The sequence below is a fragment of the Ovis canadensis genome, chromosome 2 (genome assembly GCF_042477335.2).
Source record: "Ovis canadensis isolate MfBH-ARS-UI-01 breed Bighorn chromosome 2, ARS-UI_OviCan_v2, whole genome shotgun sequence".
Lineage (NCBI taxonomy): Eukaryota > Metazoa > Chordata > Mammalia > Artiodactyla > Bovidae > Ovis > Ovis canadensis.
In genome coordinates this window covers 69,126,812-69,146,942 of record NC_091246.1, presented here as the reverse complement: position 1 = coordinate 69,146,942, position 20,131 = coordinate 69,126,812, and the positions used below count along the sequence as shown (strand labels likewise).

The following is a 20,131-nucleotide window of genomic DNA, read 5'->3' as shown; positions in this document are numbered from 1 at the left end:
TATATGCATACAACAGAACATTATTCAGTCTTAAAAAGAAAGGAAATTCTGACACATCCTACCATATGGACAAACGCTGAAGAAACTGTAAGTGAGATTTGTCACTAAAGGACAAACACTGTATAATTCCATTTCCATAAGGGAATGGTGGAAGATAGAAATGGGAGTTATTGTTTAGTGGGTATAAAATTCCAGTTTGGGTAAGTGACAAGAGTTATGGAGATAGATGGTGGCAATACCTGTACAACAATGTGAATGTATTTACTGCCACTGAAATACTAGTGAAAAACGGATATGACAGCAAATTTTATGTTATCTGTATTTTACCACGAATAAAATTTAACATTATCATTTAATATTTTTTTACTTCAAATAAAATTTATCATTATCATTAACATAATTTTTACTATTCATATTTAAACATTTCAGGTTCACCTATAAGAACTTGCTTTCTTTTGTCCAGTTTATTTAAAGTAGTGAAAGCTACATCTCCCCTCTTGCAGGTATATGTTGGTATGAATACGATTTAAGACACTGGAGCAGGTCAAAGACTGAGCAAACACCAGAGTTCTCTTTAATTTCTGCTTTGGCAGTTTGGGGAAAAAATCATTAGAAACTACACTTCACAAATTTCGTCAGGTGAAATCCAAGTGACATGATTATTTTTTTAACAATAGTCTTAGTGGCCATGTCTTCCCATCTGTGAGAAGAGCTGCCATTTACTTATAGAAAATGTCTAGGAGGCTGAGTGTCAAGCATCAGAACGTAGAATTCCTCCAATCCCAAAAAGCAGAGTTACTGCAGCCAACAGTGGCCTGATGCACTTCCTGTGGGAGTGGGTGAGAGCCTCAGACAATAGGGTGGATTTCCTGAATGATGAATGCAGAGGGGGATGGAAGAGCCACTTCCACTTAGTCCTCAGGCTGAAGGGCTAAGAGTTTCCCCCAGCTGGGTCAGATCCCAGGGACCAGCGTTTGCCCTTATGTACCCATTGCTCAACACAAAGCTGGGTTATTGGCTGCTCATCTCTGTACAAGACAAAAAGTCCTAACTCCCCCACCAGCTGGTAGCACTGACTTGAGGAGAGTGCTACAACACAAAGGGAGCCCCACAACTGTATAAGCAGTCATGCTGGCTGGTGTACTGAGGAGAGGAATTGGGGAGGCTCCACATTAGAATTGGAAATTTACAGTACGTAGGAACTTTGGGATGACCTGGTCTAACTATTTTATTTATAAGAACTCAAAATTCCAGAGAAGCCCCCAGGGCTGAAATACAGTCTTGAATCCAAAATCCAAGTGCCCTAATGGCAAACCAGGTGCTGCCTAAGAGGTTCATGAATTGACTTCAACAGATGGATGACTTTCTTAATAGGCTATGAAAAATTTTTATGCCTACCTGGTTTTGCCTAGGTAGAGCATCATGGAAAAAGCAAGAGAGTTCCAGGAAAACATCTACTTCTGCTTTATTGACTATGCCAAAGCCTTTGACTGTGTGGATCACAACAAACAGTGGAAAATTCTTCAAGAGATGGGAATACCAGACCATCTGACCTGTCTCCTAAGAAATCTGTATGCAGGTCAAGAAGCAACAGTTAAAAATGGACATGGAACAACAGACTGGTTCCAAACAGGAAAAGGAGCACGTCAAAGCTGTATATTGTCACCCTGCTTATTTAACTTATATGCAGAGTACATCAGGAGAAATGCTGGGCTGGAGGAAGCATAAGCTGGAATCAAGACTGCTGGGAAAAATATCAATAACCTCAGATATGCAGATGACACCACACTTATGGCAGAAAGAGAAGAACTAAAGAGCCTCTAGATGAAAATGAAAGAAGAGAGTGAAAAAGTTGGCTTAAAACTCAACATTCAGAAAATTAAGATCATGGCATCTGGTCCCATCATTTCATGTCAGATGGGGAAACAATGGAAACAGTAAGAGACTTTATATTTTTGGACTCCAAAAGCACTGCAGATGGTGACTGCAGCCATGAAATTAAAAGACGCTTGCTCCTTGAAAGAAAAGCTATGTCCAACCTAGACAGCATATTAAAAAGCAAAGACATTACTTTGTCAACGGTTGTCTAGTCAAAGCTATGGTTTTTCCAGTAGTCATGTACAGATGTGAGAGTTGGACTATAAAGAAAGCTGAGTGCCAGAGAATTCATGCTTTTGAACTGTGGTGTTGAAAAAGACTCTTGAGAGTCCCTTGGACTGCAAGGAGATCCAACCGGTCCATCCTAAAGGAAATCATTCCTGAATATTCATTGGAAGAATTAATGCTGAAGCTGAAACTCTAATACTTTGGCCACCTGATGCGAAGAACTGACTTATTTGAAAAGACCATAATGCTGGGACAGATTGAAGGAAGGAGGAGAAGGGGATGACAAGATGAGATGGTTGGATGGCAACACTGACTCTATGGACATGAGTTTGGGAAAGCTCAAGGAGTTGGCAATGGATAGGGAAGCCTGGAGTGCTGTAATCCATGGGGTCGCAAAGAGTCAGACACAACGGAGCAACAGAACTGAACTGAACTGAACTGAGAGCAGTTACAACTCAATAATTTCGAAAGTGCCTGTCATTTGAAAAAGTGGAAGAACTAATTCTCTAAAGCAATTGTCTGTAAAGAGGAAAGAGAGGCATGCAAGCACTCCAGGGTTAGGCAAGACAATCCACTGGAATTCAGGAAGAAAATAATTTATTTTAATTGATTGAGTTCATCCTTCAAAATGTTTCACTTATGCTTGTTTTGTAATACATGTAATATTTAATACACAAGTACAAAATTAATACACATGTAGAAGATGTGTGGCTTTTAAACACAATTAAAAAGCTAAAAAAGAATTGCTTCCAAGCAAACGTGACCCATGAGATGAATCCAGATTTCAGACATGTTCTCTTTGAAATGTGTGTTACTAAAGAAGGAAATGAGAAAATATTTAAGAAGTCAGGAAATCATGCAGAAAAATCTGGCTTTCTAGTTTCTCTTTAAAAAAAAAATCAGACAACTGATCAAAATGGGTCAGTTCATTTGGATGGCAAGAGTTGGCCCAAGCTAGCAGTGAGCGCCCCCGTAGGATAGTTTGGTACAGTCCCACTATACTCTGATGTCCTCTGGCACTGTAACTGAGTTTTTCATTGTGTTTTAATAGTGGTCTGTTGGGAAATGCATATAAATCTCTAAAAATAAAAAGGCTCTAACTTGTAGCATTTTCTGATTTCAATATTGTAAATATTTCTACCATTCTACCATGGGTAATTTCAAACTACCAATGTGACTTCACTGAATAAAGAGTTGGGAAGAGAAGCATACACTGAGCTCTCATGAGTTAGAGTGGACTCCAGCACACCACTGGCTTTTACTGCTATTTTTCTTAATGCAGGACATTTCGCTCAATTAATTACCTAGACATCTAACCTTAGTGTTCATCTTCCTTTTCATAGTAGAATGAGTGTCAAAGGCGTGGCAGGAATAGAATCTGGGGCTACCTGATTCTGAACTCTGGTCTTTCTACTACTTCACAGCGGCCCACTGTTAAAAGTGTGTTGGGGTCCTCCCCGATTCAAGCTCTGATGAGAAAGACAGTCTGTATCTGAAAGGCAAGACAGATCTCAATCGAGTAGGTAGTGTTTGCTGATACTTACTTCAGGGTCAGCAACTTGACCAATATTCTGTTTCCCAGATGTTCCTTGGGACATTCTGGTACCGGACGTATTTCCACAGCATCCTCCTATTATTAATCACATTGTAAAAGAAATCAGTAGTGAATTCCCATGAAATCAGCAGTGAATTAATCAGCAGTTAACCAAGGGAAGGGAAGACTACTATCTACCATGCAAGACAAGCTGCATTTGCTTTATTTCTAATCACAGAATAATACATCAACTTCTATAAGAGTTTATTATCCAACCCCCATGCTTCAAAGTCAGCATTTACAGCAAAGATTTTTCTCCTTTCAGACAACCAAACATTTAAGACAAAGAGACCAAAAGAGGAAGGAAGGAAATGTGAACATAGATAAGGCTTAGTAACATCCACCAGATGGCATTGCAAAATCTTATACCTATTGTTGACTTTTTTTTTTTTTTTTAAGCTGGCTCTAAGTACACAATCAGAATATTTCTCCCGCTGAGGGCTTTACCAGTAAACATGTAAGTTTCAGACTTGCAATCTGAGTCAGAAATTTTCACCTAAAGCTGTAAACCATTAATGCTGTAATACAGTGGCTTTCTTGGTTCAGTTTCCTTAAACAGATGATAGAGATTTGGGGCTGAATTTATAGGTTCTAAATAGACATGTCCAGCTAGACCTTGCTAAAGTTCTAAGAATTGAAAAGCTTAGTAATGACACATTAAGAAATAACGTCTGTCTATTTCACAACATAGGGACTGAAGAGTTAAAGGGAAGTATCAAGTATACATACAGCTGATTCACTTTGCTATATAGCAAAAACTAATGCAACATCGTGAAGCACCTATACTCCAAGGAAAATTAATCTAAAAATTCAAATGTGAACTATCACAGTATCTTAATTATAGTCATGGATGCAAAGACTGACAGTGCAAGTCATCCTGAGAACTTTAATTCCTGCTCTTGTAGCAGGTACACAAACTCTGACGAATGGTCTGCAGCTCACAAGTATCCAACGAATAGGGCCACGTTTAATTAAAAAATTATAATAAATTTTTTAAATTTATTCTTAATTGGAGGATAATTGTTTTACAATGTTGTGTAGGTTTCTGCCTTATGACATGAAGCAGCTACAGTATACACATGTCCACTCCCTCTGGAACCTCCCTCCCACTCCGCCACCCCAACCCTCTAGTCCATCACAGAGCACCAAGTTGAGCTCACTAGCTATCTACTGTACATAAGGTAATGCATATGTTTCAGTGCTACTCTCTCTCAGTTCCTGAGCGATAAATGACATCCCGAATATCCAATAGCAACCAGAAGCATTTTTTAAAATAGCAATACAGTCGTCTTCTTATTAAATCTGTGCCCAGTTTGGTGGAATAGTCCCAGGCATAAACTCACCACCACTCTAACTTTTAATTCCCCTTTGTGTTAAACAGTTTGGTGGGTAGAACTGCTGAGTTGTTTCAGAGGAGGTACTGTTCTGATGCCCACACTGAGGTGAAGGCCCTCAGAGCAAGCTGGAACTTTCAGGGTGATCAGGACAGACACATCTGAAAGGAAAGGGGCCCCTTATTGGAAAACAGCCTCACTGTAAAAACTCTGCTTTTGGTCTGGATTCAAAACTTTGGTATACTTTTAAAAGGCTCTTCATTTGGAAAATTGTAAGCATATACAAAAGTAGAGAAAATACTGTAATGGAGCATACATAACCATCACCTAGCTTCAACAATTTTGACTTATGGGCAATTTGGTCTCATCCCTGGGTCAGGAAGATCCCCCAAAGAAAGGTATGGCAGCCCACTCCAGTGTTCTTGCCTGGAGAATCCTACAGACGGAGGAGCCTGGTGAGCTATAGTCCATGGGGTCTCAAAGAGTCAGACAGGACTGAAGCAGCTTAACACAGCACACAGCATGTACTCTCACTTACTACTCCCCTACTCAATGCTGGATCGCTCAGAACAAGGCCCCAGAGATCATATAATTTCATTAGTGAGTATTTCAGTAGAGACCTCTAAAAGATAAGGACTTTTAAAAACATATACTATAATGCTACTATTAATTTTATTTCCTATTTTCATGAAATACGTAGTCAGCTCCAAACTTCCCCAACTGTCTGGTTTTTTATAGTTAGTTTCTTAATTCAGGTTCCATCAAGGTCTATATGTTCATATGTTTCCCAAGTCTCCTCTAAACTATGTGAGTTTCTTGCACTTTTAGAGTTATCTGAAATAAAAATGAATTGCCAATGAAGCAGAAGAGGAAATATGAAGTCGTGGACACCTCTTGTTTTCCTCTTCCTGGGAGAAAACAGATAGATATTTACAGTGAGAAAGAGAGAGGATCAAAAGAGAGAAAGGGATAATATGAGAGATGAGGTTCTTCTGTCAGCAGACCCAGTGGAACCTGAGGCCAACTCCACATCTCCCTGCTTGAGATTTCATTACAAGCCAATAAGCCTCCACTCTAGAAAAAAAATTTAGTTGTTTTTAGTTGGGTTCTATTACTTGCAACCCAGAGGAGTCCTACTGCAAACTCCCCTATGATCTGCAGAATAGTGCACCTTTCTTAGGGACCAGCACATGCCTTTTTACAGAATCAGAGTGAATCAGGGAAAGAATTCACCTCATAGAAGCTTGGTGGTTGAATTCTAATTTTGCCTCCCCTGTATACTCAGTCGTAATTTGTTCACCTCTCGTCTAATTTTCTTCACAAGGACATAAAGTAATAATAATATAAAATAATTTCATGAATGTGTTGTCCAAAAAAAATCAGCATTTGTAGTCATTTCATAGTAGGAAAGACAGTTACCCCTTTTTTCTACAGGACTTTCCTTGGAGAAAGTACAAGTTATAAGAGCAAATGTAATTTTTGTGTGTATAACTTCAACACATTCAAGGGCCAGTATAGAAGCCTTCAAGTATTTTAGACTTTCCAATTTCCAAATATCCTATACACTAATCACAAAGAATCCTCTCCAGTTAGTAAAGCAGGCCGCATTAGGATGTCTGCTAGATCATAACTTTTAGTCTCAACTGAGTTTCTGCACCGTTTAAAGACCATAAAACACAATTCCTTCAAAATGGTCTATGATTCATCCTTGTAATCAAGCCTGGATATCCTCCCATTTAATCTAGTGAAGGAGATTTTAATGAGCTGATGTCTCACTGTAAGTCTCCTCCTCACCCTTTAACTGTTTCTTCTCTTCTGGTATCCATTCTGGGTGATTATTACCTATTGGCACCTCCATCAGGGAACTGGGAGGAAGAGGAATGTGAAGGTTGTATCAGTCAGATATAATATTTCTTGACAAATTAGGTAAAAAGTTCTAAATCTATAGGTGGAAACTGAAAAGTTACAAGATGTGATTGTTTATGTCATCTTTGGATTTCCATTAGGTATAGTCATATATATATAAACAGTTAAACATAAAACTTGGAGTTAATGTGTTATGATCCCCTTCTGTAATTCAATCTGCCTGCTGAATCTTGAACAAGTTATTTAACCTCTCTGATTCTTACTTTGCAATATGAAGGATGGAGATGATAACACTGTCCATATTATTCATATTTAATCTTCCTCATTCAGAAGAGGATGTGAGCCCTCTGACAATTAAAAATGAGGATTTGAGGCCACTGCAAAAAACATAAACAGATGAGAAAACCAAGGTGGTTGGAAAATATAGATGAGAAAAAAATAAAGCTGAAGAAAACTCAGGACACTAGTAAGTAAGCCACCAGATTTGGTAGTGTGTGTGCTCAGTTGCTAAGCTGTATCTGACTCTTTGCGACCCCAACGACTGCAGCCCACCAGGTTCCTCTGTCCGTTGGATTCTCCAGACAAGAATATTGGAGTGGATTGCCATGCCCTCCTCCAGGGAATCTTCCTGACTCACAGATCAAACCTGAGCCTCCTGAATTGCAGGCAGATTTTTACCACTGAGCCACCAAGGTATGACTGATCAGTAATTTGCTCTGTTTTTACACAGGCTTGCCTTACTGAAAAACACAGCCCAGAAATCACACAATTAAGCATCCTGACATTGCCATACAATAATGACAAGCAATAATATTTTCCTGGCAGGCTCTCTGTGTCTTCATTGAAATTCTCCAGTGTGGAGACAGTCGTACCCACCTCATCCACTGACGGATAAAGGGCAAAGAGCTCGGCCTGCCGATTGGTCCTCCGGGCCTCCTCATTCTGCTTCTCGAAGTCCTCAGCGCTCACTTGTTGTACAAGATTTTCCAGCCTCGGGTCAGGCTGCAGGCTGCGGAGGTCGAAGTCACAGGCAGTGTTGGAACCTTTCCCAGAAACATCACACAGTACGTTCAGGTGGCGGGGACCTGCCTGTAAGAAAAAGACGTGGCTTCATGAGAGAGATCACGGGCTTCAGATGAGAACTAAAGGGTCTGGGATGTCTCAAGATGGCTCCAACGAGGGACTGCAGAATCAGGCCTCAAGGAGTCTCTGACAAGAATCACATCATAGCTTCCTGGACTGAATATCCGAAATTTAGATGTCTCTCTCCTGCCTGGAAGCAGGTGATTAACTCATCAGATGTAGATACACCTGTTCTTGAGGAAAAATTTGACAATAGTCCTGTAGTGCTATTAGTTTGAGGGGGTGTTCTTTTCTGGAGATTGGGAGCCAAGTCTCCTATGAACCATACACATGTCTTGTGCTTAAGCAGAACAGAACTGGAATAAGGTGTTCCAAAAAAAAAAAAGGCAGGGGGGAGACTGGACTGGGGAATAAAGAGACCTCATGGTAATCTCAACTCCAGAACTTGGCTTTCAAAACTGGAAAATAAGATGATCTGTGAGGAGCGTTCCAAATTAAACTTTATATAAACTCCAAAGCATGTTTCCAAAGACAGAAATGTGGGCATGGGAACACTTTCCTACAGGACTTTAGTAACAGTTACAGGAATAAGTACCAGAGTGGGGAAAAAAAGCACTTGCTATTTCAGCAGTATTCACTCAGCTGCAGCATGCTTGAAAAAATTTCAGTCAAAAAGAGGATGCTTTATTCCATTAGAAATGTCTTGGAAAGTGCGAACTGGATACCTAACTCGAGACCTGGCAAAGAGTACAAAACCAAAAGCAACAATATGTTGTAAGAACACAGATAGATCCATTACAAATATCTGTAAAATACATGGTAAAATGTTATTCTCAAAATACTATTAAATGGACATACTACTATGCAATAACTCTATAAAAACAGTTTTGGTCTTGTGCAACAATGAAGACCCCGTACAGCCGAAAATAAACAAATAAACAAAATTATTTAAAAAAATTTTTTGGTGATATCTGTCTACCTCATAAAAGTCCTGCTCTCTTAGGTCATAAATTTTACCTAAACTGAATGTATTAACAATCACATTCACACACAATATTAACCAATATTAACATTTAAGTTATTAAAAATTTTGTTCATCTTAGAATTTATAAGATTCTTGGGAAAATTATTTGGGTTACCTAAGACTCTTTAAAAGAATCAACATCTGTATCTGTCTCCAGAATTTATTTAAAGGCCACAACTGGACAAGTAAACAAAGGTATGAGGACAAGAGTATCTCTGGAACACTGCTTGTAGTAACAAAATAATAAAAACAACTTAAGCATCCCCCCAAAAATAGAAAGTTTTAAGATTAAGAGATTTTGGAACTTTCACACAATAGAATGAGGCTGTTTATTCAGCCTTTAAACAAAAAGAAGAATATGCTGTTATTAGAAGAGAAAGATGATCATAGTATATTTTCTTGTTAATAAGAAGAAGTTAAATAATATTATATCATCCAATTTTTATGAAATATACTTGTACTATGGAGTCATATATATATGTGTATATATAGAGAGAGAAATTATGCAAATTCAGGCACTTGACTTCACAATTCCACTCAAAAAGGTTCCTAAGAATGACTGAAAGGGAAGATGCTGCCTGTCTGACCATCTCTCCGTGATGTATATTAGTTTAATACTTAAAAACACACACTTCTGCATAACTTGCCTCTGAAACCCAGCCACTGACTCGGTGTGCTGGAGGAGTGAGGAACACGTGTGCTGCTCATGCACCTTTTGAAGCCACCCTTCACTCTGCTCTGTGACGCTGGCTCTGCGTTTAGCAAATCCTGTTTCTGCTTGGCTACTTCTCCCTTTAGGTTCTGCATCGCTGGGGGAGGGAGAAGGGCCTGGCTGCTTCCTCTCTGCCTGCAGGTCTTCTCATCTTGGTAGTGGCAGTTGCTTCTAGTTTTCTGTTTCTTCCAGCACTTCGAGAAAAACCCTCATCTGACCTTCCTTGGAGGTACCAGCATTAACTGGGCAATTCTTTCTCCCAGGAGGCCTGAGTCCAGACTCTCAGCGCTTGTGAGGTCTTTCCTCTGATGACACCACTGGCTAGCCTATGCCCCCTCCTCAGGTATTTGAGTCCCAGCTCTGAGGCCTCTCTTCTGAGCTTGCAGGTTCTGATAACTCCAAGCTCCTCCCACTAGACCCATGGTTCTCAAACAGTCCTGGGACCAACAATATCAGTATTTCCTAGGGAATGCTCATGAGAAATGCAAATTCTCAAGTCCCCACTCCAGCTACAGTAGAACAGAAACTCTGGAGTGTGGCCAGCAATCTGTGTTCAAACAAGCCCTTCAGGGGGATTCCAATGACACTTAGGTTTGAGACTCACTGCCACAGACCCCAGCCCTAGAGTGGTGTGCTATTTCTTGTAGTTACAATTTCTGTAAGACTTCAATGTTCCTTTTTGGTTCTCTCAGTCCTCAAAAATACATTTGACTAATTCCCTATGTAAAATTTCTTCAGAGGAAATATCTAGTTTGTGGTTTCTGTCTGACTTAAACAAGGGAACAATTTAGTTGGTCATCTACATGATGAAAGCAGAATTCAGTCAAAATTACCAATGAAAACCCCCTGAAATTTCCCATAGAGGATGGCATACAGATATTCCGCGTTTCAGTAACCCCACCAGATTCAGCTCCAGAAATGATGCCTGATTTCTCTGCAGAGATAAGTAGTCAGCCTGGCTGTAGTCTGAAATAGGTATTATCTAAAACCTCTAGTCATATTCAGCATGTGAGATGCTTGTGTTATGAGGGTACCTGAAAGCTGAAAACTATACTGGTTTAGAAGTCCTATGCAAACTTATACACATTTCTTCCTCTATGCTTTATTTTTTTTTAACCTATAAAATGGACAGACTGGACCAGAGTACTGGCTTTTAAAATCTTCTGTAAATTGTGGTAAGTATACGTGTAATATAAAAATTTCATCATTTTTTAGTGTACAGCTCAGTAATGTTAAGTACATTTATATTGTTGTACAACAAGTCTCCAGAACTCTTTGTTTTGTAAAACAGAAACTCTATACCCATTAAACAAGATCTCCTCATTCCTACCTCTCTGCAGCCTCTGGCAACTACCATTTTAACTTTATACATCTATGAATCTGATTATTCCAGGTACCTCATATAAATGGAATCATACAGTATTGATTCTTTTGTAACTGGCTTATTTCACTTAGTGTAACATCTTCAAGGTTCATCCACATCATAGAATATGTGTCAGAATTTCCCCCCTTTTTAAGGCTGAATAACTACTCCACTGTAACTTCCCAAGTGGTGCTAGGGGTAAAGAACTCACCTGCCAATGCAGGAGACCTAAGTAATGGGGGTTCAATCCCTAGATGGGGAAGATCTCCTGGAGGAGGGCATGGCCCCCACTCCAGTGTTCTTGCCTGGAAAATCCCATGGACAGAGGAGCCTGGTGGGCTACAGTCCATAGAGTCACAAGAGTCGAACATGACTGAAGCCACTTAGCACACACACGCAATACTCCATTGTATGGATATGCTGCATTCAGATTATCTCTTCATCTGTCCATGGACACTTGGTTGTTTCCACCTTTTGGCTGCTGTGAATAATGCTGCTATAAAAACAGGTGTATAGCGTACTGACTTTTAAACTGTAACTACTTTGTAATAGTAATAATAATAATAACCACATTCGTTGGACACAAAGTGTGAGCCGGTACTGTCTTGAATGCTTCACACATATCAACTCATTTAATACTCAAACAACTTTACTGGTTGTGTACTTTTATCATCCTCATTTTCCAGGGAAAGAAACTGAAGACCAGAGAGTTGAGTTATCCTGTCCGAGATTGTAGAGTAGGTATGTGGTAGAATCAGAGAGGGAGCCAGACAGTCTGCCCCAGGGTGGAGCTTTCAGTCGCACTGCAGGCCACCTGAGGCGTGGGGGCACCCCTGAGTATCTGCCGGAATCATTACAGGGATGGGCCCAAATCCACCCCCCAAGTTAGAGCCCCTCCACTTCTATCTACTTTTATTTGAACACCAATTTATACAGCTAAAAACAAGTATGAAGAAAATATCACTGACTAAGTGGTAGAGCTCCTTCTATTCCAATATTCTATGAGTCTAGCCTTTTTATTAGTTTTTTAAAAATCAACAGCACGCCATGGCAGAACAGTCCAGTAACCTGGCAACCGTGTTTGTTGATAGGAAATACCTGAGCGCTGGGTTCACTGCTCTCCAAGGTTTCTGACTCAAACGTCTGTTTCTGAAGCGTCTTGTGAAAATCTTTTCGGGATCCAGTCTTTTTAAAGCTGCAAATGTCTGAACTTCCTTGGTTCCTTTCATTGTTGTTATTAAATAAGAGACAGAAGGAGGAAGAGAGAGAGAGGCAAAATCATTAGTCTAAAAATAAAAGTAATGGCTTAAGTGCAGACATGGTTCTGAAAGATCTTGCAAAGAGAGGACCAATTGTAATTCTTCACATCTAATTGTGCACCAGGCCTAACACAAGGCTCTGTTGTAAAGAGATACAAATTTGCCTCTTCGATGGCTCACTATTAAAGGCAGGGGTGGCCTGGGAAAATGCCATTTCAGAGGTGTGGTCATTTCAGCTGTGGGGCATTTGGCTCCAAGCTGAAGCTGAACTATGACCCCAGTGGAAGAGGCTGGAATAAATCTAGCAAAGTGCAGAAGCAGGGAATAAAGGTCATTTGAAGATAAAAATAGAGGAAAACATTTAATCTTCAAATCAATGTTCTTAGTAAAGAATAAAAAAGGCAGGATGTGGTTAAGAAAAATAGAATTAAATGATCTATGTACCAAAAATCTTTGCTACCATCCTCAATTGCTACTCCATGCATGTTATTAAAGTTGTTTTAATAAGTGTTGCAAATATTATACAATATCACATATATGGAATGTAAAATATAATACAAATGAATCTATATACAAAACAAAAACAGATTCACAGGCATAGAAAAACAAAGTTACTAAAGGGGAAAAGGGGAAAGAATAAATTAGGAGTATGGGATTAACAAACTACTACATATAAAATAGATAAGCAACAAGGATTTACTGTATAGCACAGGATGTTGTATTTAATATCTTATAATCACCTATAATGAAAAATATTCTGAAACATACATATATAAATAGATATACATATATTACTAAATTACTTTGCTATACACTTGAAGCTAACACACTATTGTACATCAATTACACTTCAATTTTTTAAAAAATGTGTTGCTATGGAAAGGGTTTAATGTAATGTCTAGCACTGTCATTGGGAAAGAAGTTAGACAAAAGGGCAGTTAGACAAAAGAAGTTAGAAGAAAGGGCAACAGATATAAGTTGTCAAATAATAACTATAGAAACCAACATGTGCATTCCCTATTTTTATGACTCAAAGCCTTCTTGGAAAACATGCTGCAAACTCAACCACACAAACATGCACCCATCTTGTTTGATTTCCCACACTATTAGAAAACCATCGAGGAAGCTGGTAAAAGGATGTAAAACAAGGTTAGGATTTATTACGAAGATCAAAGAGAAGTCAGACAAAGCAGGAAATGTAAGAGAGCTACTAGCAATAATCCAAATACAGTTTATAACTCTTTGGGAGGGGTGAAATGTTGGGTTATGCACAGGGGCACAGAGCAAGTATTCAATACTAAGTGAAAGGAGTCAGGGAAAAAAAAAAAGATAACTGCATGATTCCATTTACATGACATTCTAGAAAAGGAAAAGTTATAGTGACAGAAAAGAGATCAGTGGCTGCCAGAGTCTGGGGGTTAAGACAGTGACCGCAAGAGGCCTGGGGCAATTTAGGGGGGCGGGTACTGGGACTGTTCTGTGTCTTGATTGGAATAGTGGTTACACAACTGTATGCATTTGTCAAAACTCACAGAACTGTAATCTAAAAACCATGAATTACAATTACCTAAAAATCAATGGATAGAGGTTTAGGATTATGCCTGACATTGATTAGGATACTGTTTACACTCAATACTCATTAAATGTAAGGTCTGATACTTTGCTATGGTTTATTATATTGCTTTACAGAATGATGGGTTTTGTTGAGCAGGAGTAAATGGATTCAAGTCCTGGCTCCACAGTTTACAAGCTGTATGACCTAGGGTAAATTACTCTATTTTTTTGTGTCTCAATTTTGTTATCAGAATAATAGGAATTAAACTAATACCTACTTCACCAGTTCTATTGCAGGCAATAAATACATTCACATATGTAAAACAGAAAATTTCTTGGCTTATGGCAATAATTCAATAAATATCTGCAACTACTTGATGTTTATTAAATGGTATTAGAGAACATCATTCAATTGTCCCTGTCAACTGACAAAGAATCTAAACTAGACCAATAAGTAAGATATTATAAGCAAAGGGAAAAAAGGGTACAACTCAGTGTTGCTGAAGATTTCCTTTACTATAACGGTCCATGGGAAATCTTTCATGATAGGCAAGGCACTACAATGATATATTCACAGAATAAAGAGAAGATTTGAAAAATCTTAAGAATTGCATTTTAGGGCTATTCTAGTTCCAATTCAACCAATCCAAAATATTCCTTTCATTCTAAGGACTTCAGGAAAAGCACTTAAATCCGTATGTCAGAGGAATGAACCCCAAACTTTTTCTCATGTTTTAAGGCATCACAGGGAAAAACACTACTTTTCTCTGGAGGACCATACTTAATGAAGCCACTTAGTTCTCTAAGGACATGCCTTTGTTATCCATAACCATACAGTCAAACACTGATTTAGTTGCTATTTTATTCCTCAATTATCTCCTTGCTGATATTACATTTCTCTGTAATATCCAGGGATAGTCTTTTATGTCCTTGCTATCTATGATAATGGCTTTGAATCCCACTTAGGGGGCAGGGGAGTGGAGTAATGGCCATTTGTGTTCCTTCCCACTCTCATAATGCCATAGGACATTTGCCACTCAGGTTCTATAATTGAGACTTTTAAATCAGACAAATAGTGTGTTCATGAAGGAGAGGGGAAACGTCTAGATTTTTAATGTACTAGGGAAAGATGAAATTGCACAGAAGCACAAAATTCATGAATTCCTTTTGAGAGAAATGTATTTTCCTACTTGAAATGTTTGTCTGTGTTACTTAGACCGGAATTATGCCTTTAATAATTCCATTCCACCTTTATACTGTCTATGGCACAAAGTTTACCGTCTCCACTCTAAAAATCATGCTTTTTCTCTTCATGACTTCTGAAAATGATCAATAAATCTAATGAATAGACAGTGCCATGGCTGCGTGTTTATCTCATCTTATTTCCATATATTTTGGTAATTTTGTATGGATTGCTATTTACTGCCATCCTTTGGGTAACAGTAAATATTTTAATCATTATTTCCTCTGTAATTTTCTTTAATGAACTAAAGAGAGAATAACTTAAGAATGTGTTTGGTGTCTTGGTAGAGAGTGGAGCTCTCAAGTAATTAAACTTGTTTACATGCTATTTATTCTTGGTCTATTATCCATAGTGAAACATTTGATGAGTGTTATGAGCAGCATCATAAAAGCCCTTAGACTTTGTCTTTCATCCTGGGTGATTAAGGTAATTCTGAAGGAAGGTCGTGCTCAAGGAGAGCTGGGATATCAAGGAATGGGGTATCATCTGTTTTATTACTCCATATTTTACTCCCAGTGAACTGGTAAACAATTATAATTCAAACACATCAGTGCATATAATTCAGTTACTCCCAAAACACCATAAAAATGTCTCCCTGATCAATAATTGCTTATTATGACATGCATTTCTTATGCTGGCTGTCAAGGTGCTTAGCTGTTTGCTTTCTAAAAGTACGGAAAGCCATCCAGGCTCATCAGCCTCTACAGTTACAAACAGCAATCCAGCTGTGGAAATCACTGAGCCACTCTTGACCTGTTATGTGCAGATTCCCCATCCCCACAAATCCACTCCCACGAAAGCCCAATTCACAGACCAGCCCTTGCACTCGCCTTCCCTGACCTGGCCAGAATTAACTGCTTCCTTCTGTGAATTTTCAAAGCATGTTGCTTGTACTTCTCGTACAAGCTTTCATCATGCTCTATATTACAGTCTAATTACTTGTCTAAATTTTTACCTCCCCTGCTAAATATGTGCTCTTCCTCACTAGACTCTGACTTTGCCAAAGACACAGATTCCTTTGAGCTAGGATTCCTGTGTATTCCTCAGGAGGTATTATCTAAACTTTTGTTGAATGGGAGAACAAATGAAACTCTAACAAGCAAATAGTCATATCATAGTCCTCTCACACCAGGGTTTTCAAATCTCTCAGACTCACCATCGTCTTTCGCTATAACAAATACTTAATAATGCCATCTTTATAACTCAACTTCCTTATTTTTATAAGTCCATAAAAATGTCCCAGCTGTTATTTATTGAGAAATAAAAGAAACATAAAACAGCATGTGTGTAAATATGCAAATGCTTGGACACGACTGCACCAGAGAATATAATGAAATAGCTGTTTGCACCTGTGGGAAGAATTGCTGTCAATATAACACCTACAAAACCAATACAGACATGCTGTATGGGTGACTCAAACACCACGAAGCAGTGCTGCTGGCAGTAATGTGATTTCTAAAATGGGGGGAAACTCCTGTAGAGCTCTAACCAGCATGAAGCTTAATTTCCCCTATGTTTACATGAAAGCTGTTTCCTTGGAAAATTCAGTTCAAAACTATTTGTAAGAAGGCATACAGGCTTGGCTCAGATATTTACAGATTGGATTTTCACGGCCCTGAATGTCCAGAAGGACGTGATCGTTGTGTTGGATGCTGAATTTGGGACAATCCTTCATAGTGTGTGATGTCCAATGCACTTCAGGGTGTGAAAAGCAGTAGTCCACCCTAGTCACTGAGATGATAAAAAAACAGAAACCTCAACTACCCTCATTGAGAGCCATAGCTACTAACACATCAGAAAACTGGAATTTCCAATTCCAATTTAAATCATAGATTTTGGCAACACACCTGGGAAAGGAAATCCACAAAGACTTCCTGGAAGGAGTAAAATGGAAAAGTTTAACCAGGAAAACCGCTGCATGCACGTGTTTGTTTGGAGGGAGAATTCTAGTAGTGGAATCCTAAAGTGAATGCTTTTCAGAGTTCTACTCTTGGTTTTGGTAAGAAAGTAAATGTCCCGTATAGAAATAACATAGGGAAATAGAGATGTTCGTTTCAGTTCAGTTCAGTTGCTCAGTCGTGTCTGACTCTTTGCGACCCGATGTATCGCAGCACGCCAGGCCTCCCTGTCCATCACCAACTCCCGGAGTTCACTCAGACTCACGTCCATCGAGTCAGTGATGCCATCCAACCACCTCATCCTCTATCGTCCCCTCTCCTCCTGCCCCCAATCCTTCCCAGCATCAGAGTCTTTTCCAATGAGTTAACTCTTCGCACGTTAGGAGATTTTAAATTCAACATATCCTCAAATTAAGGGGATTTAGATCTATAGTTGGAGAAGGCAATGGCACCCCACTCGAGTACTCCTGCCTGGAAAATCCCATGGACGGAGGAGCCTGGTGGGCTGCAGTCCATGGGGTCGCTCAGAATCAGACACGACTGAGCGACTTCACTTTCACTTTTCACTTTCATGCACTGGAGAAGGAAATGCCAACCCACTCCAGTGTTCTTGCCTGGAGAATCCCAGGAACCGGGGAGCCTGGTGGGCTGCTGTCTCTGGGTCGCACAGAGTCGGACACGACTGAAGCGACTTAGCAGCAGCAGCAGCAGCAGATCTGTAGTACATGTACCAGTATTGCATCTAATGGTATTATCATTGATGCTAATACAGCTATCATTTCTTGGACTAGTGATGGTCTTAGTTGAGATTCCTTAGAAACTGAGCCTGAGACAAGGACTCAAGTGCACATGATTTTTGAGAGTGTGCACTTTTGGAAAAGAAAAGCCTGTAAGAGAGATGGGGAAGCAGAAGGAGTCAACTAAGGAAGCAGGCTCAGATAAATTATTGGCATTATACAAGGGGACTCTGGAATGTTCACATTGCAGAGTTGTCCTACTATCCCACTTTGAGGCAAGAAATGGGACTATGATACCCCTTGTACCAGTGCTGTTGTGCTAGTCGGGCACTGCTTATTACCAACCAACCCAAAGTGGGAGGTTAGGGACTGAGAGGCAGAGTGAATTGCTCAAATGTCTTTGGGCACAACAGCTCCTATATACTCAAAGCAGCTGTGAAATAAATGCATGGGATGGCAAAAGGTACATACTAACGGTCTTTATTACAATGCCAGGCACCTAACATATATTAATTTCCTTTTATTTTGAAACAATTTCAAATTTATAGAAAAATTGAAAATATAGTAGAAAAGACTTTTCCCTCTCCCAACCCATTTGAGAGTAAGTAGTTGACCTAATTCTCCATTACCCCTGAATACTTTAGTGTGTCATTTCTACAAACAAGGGCTCCCCAGGTGGCACTGATGATAAAGAGTCCGCTGACCAACACAGGAGATGCAGGAGACTCCAGAGGCTCAGGTTCCATCCCTGGATTGGGAAAATCCCCCTAGAGGATCCAGTATCCAACCTGTTCCAGTATTCTTGCTACCTTGCCATGAACAGGTATTCTTGCTACCTTGCCATGGCAAGAATAGGTATTCTTGCCTGGAAAATTCCATGGACAGAGGAGCCTGGCAGGCTACAGTCCATGGGGCTGGAAAGAGTCAGAAACTGAGCATATGCTATAAACAAGGGCATTATCCATCATAATTAGTATGCAACCATCACATTCAGGAAATTAACATTGACACATTCAGTTCAGTTCAGTTCAGTTCAGCTCAGTTGCTCACTCCTGTCCGACTCTTCGCGACCCCATGAATCACAGCACGCCACCACCTAATCTTCAGACCCCATTCAGGTTTCACCAAATGTGAAATGCCTTTTAGAGCAAAAGGATCTTATCCAAAGTCATGCGTGTCATATGCCTTTAGTCTTATTTACTGCGGAACAGTTCCTCAGTGTTTCCTTGACTTTCATGACCTTCAAATTTTAGGCCTCTTATATTTTAGAAAGTCCTTCCACTTGGGTTTGATTATTGTAAATGCCTCATGCCTCATCAAGCTTTCAGCTTATTTATTTGTATCGTTACAGATTCATAGTTTCCTATTTTATTCAACATATCCTACTCCATTTCTATTATTACTTATTTTGGTGCTCTAATTGTCCTTAATTTGACCGGGGTGAATCCCTTCAGCTGCTCTTACGTCTTTTTCACATGTCCGCAGCAGGCACTGATCACATCCTACTTTCCATCTCAAGACATTCCAAGGTGATCTTTTTTTTTTTTCTCTCAAATCTGGTATCAGTCATTTCTCCAAGAAGTTGTGATTCTTTTTAGTGGAAAATGATTCTTAGGAGCCAAGATGCTGGTTTTGGGTGTGCTTATTGTTATGAAAGTATTGATCCTCCTATGTCTTTTCAGTGAACAGAGTTAAGTAGGGAGGGTATGTGAGTGTGACTTATGCATGTGTGGGCTGAAAACCGGGAATTCATGTTGATCCTTGCGATCTCAATCTGACATCACAGTATCCATTCAAGTTTTCTTCCTTTCCATATTAACTTCTCAGGCAGTAAAAAAATCTGCCACCTACTGTCCCTAATACATATCACTCCCCTTATATGTAACCATTGTCAACATCAACCCCCCCCCATCCACCCAGCTGCCTCCCTAAAATTCTGACTCTGACACCCTGCACCAGGTTGTCCCTGTGATGCTGACGCTTAGTGCCAGGCGACACTCCCGCACAACGAGGACATCCTTGACCGGACTCTGACCCCTCCAGGTAGGCTTCTCCTCCACGTGTGTGCTCCCCTCATTCCACTCAGAATGTCTGCTCTGTTAGCACATGCCAGGCCGCCCCAGGCTCACACACCCTCCTCACACCACGTAGGTTCTGATTCTCTGTGCCTCACAGGCCTCCTGAATGTGCGCCCTCCTCACCCTGTCTGGCCTTCAGCTCCTTATTCGGGCCCTCTCAGCTCATCTGGCCCACCTCATCTTTATCCTGAGGCAGGGATAGCTAACTTGTTCTGATGGTTTTCACACCAAATTGTACAACAAAGGAGAGGAAAGAAAGAGAAAAGGGTATAGGAAGGGA

General features: G+C 39.8%; 1 protein-coding gene across 3 annotated transcripts in view; it reads right to left on the bottom strand.

Annotated features, from left to right (window-relative positions):
• DOCK8 (dedicator of cytokinesis 8) overlaps positions 1 to 20,131 on the bottom strand; it is a 239,502-nt gene that overhangs the window by 129,591 nt on the left and 89,780 nt on the right. For all 3 annotated transcript variants that reach the window (XM_069576387.1, XM_069576389.1, XM_069576388.1), the window contains 3 exons: positions 12,181 to 12,304; positions 7,777 to 7,989; positions 3,651 to 3,736 (listed from right to left, as the gene is read on the bottom strand). In XM_069576387.1, coding sequence (XP_069432488.1) covers positions 3,651 to 3,736; positions 7,777 to 7,989; positions 12,181 to 12,304 — 423 coding nt within the window. The remainder of the gene's footprint in view (positions 1 to 3,650; positions 3,737 to 7,776; positions 7,990 to 12,180; positions 12,305 to 20,131) is intronic.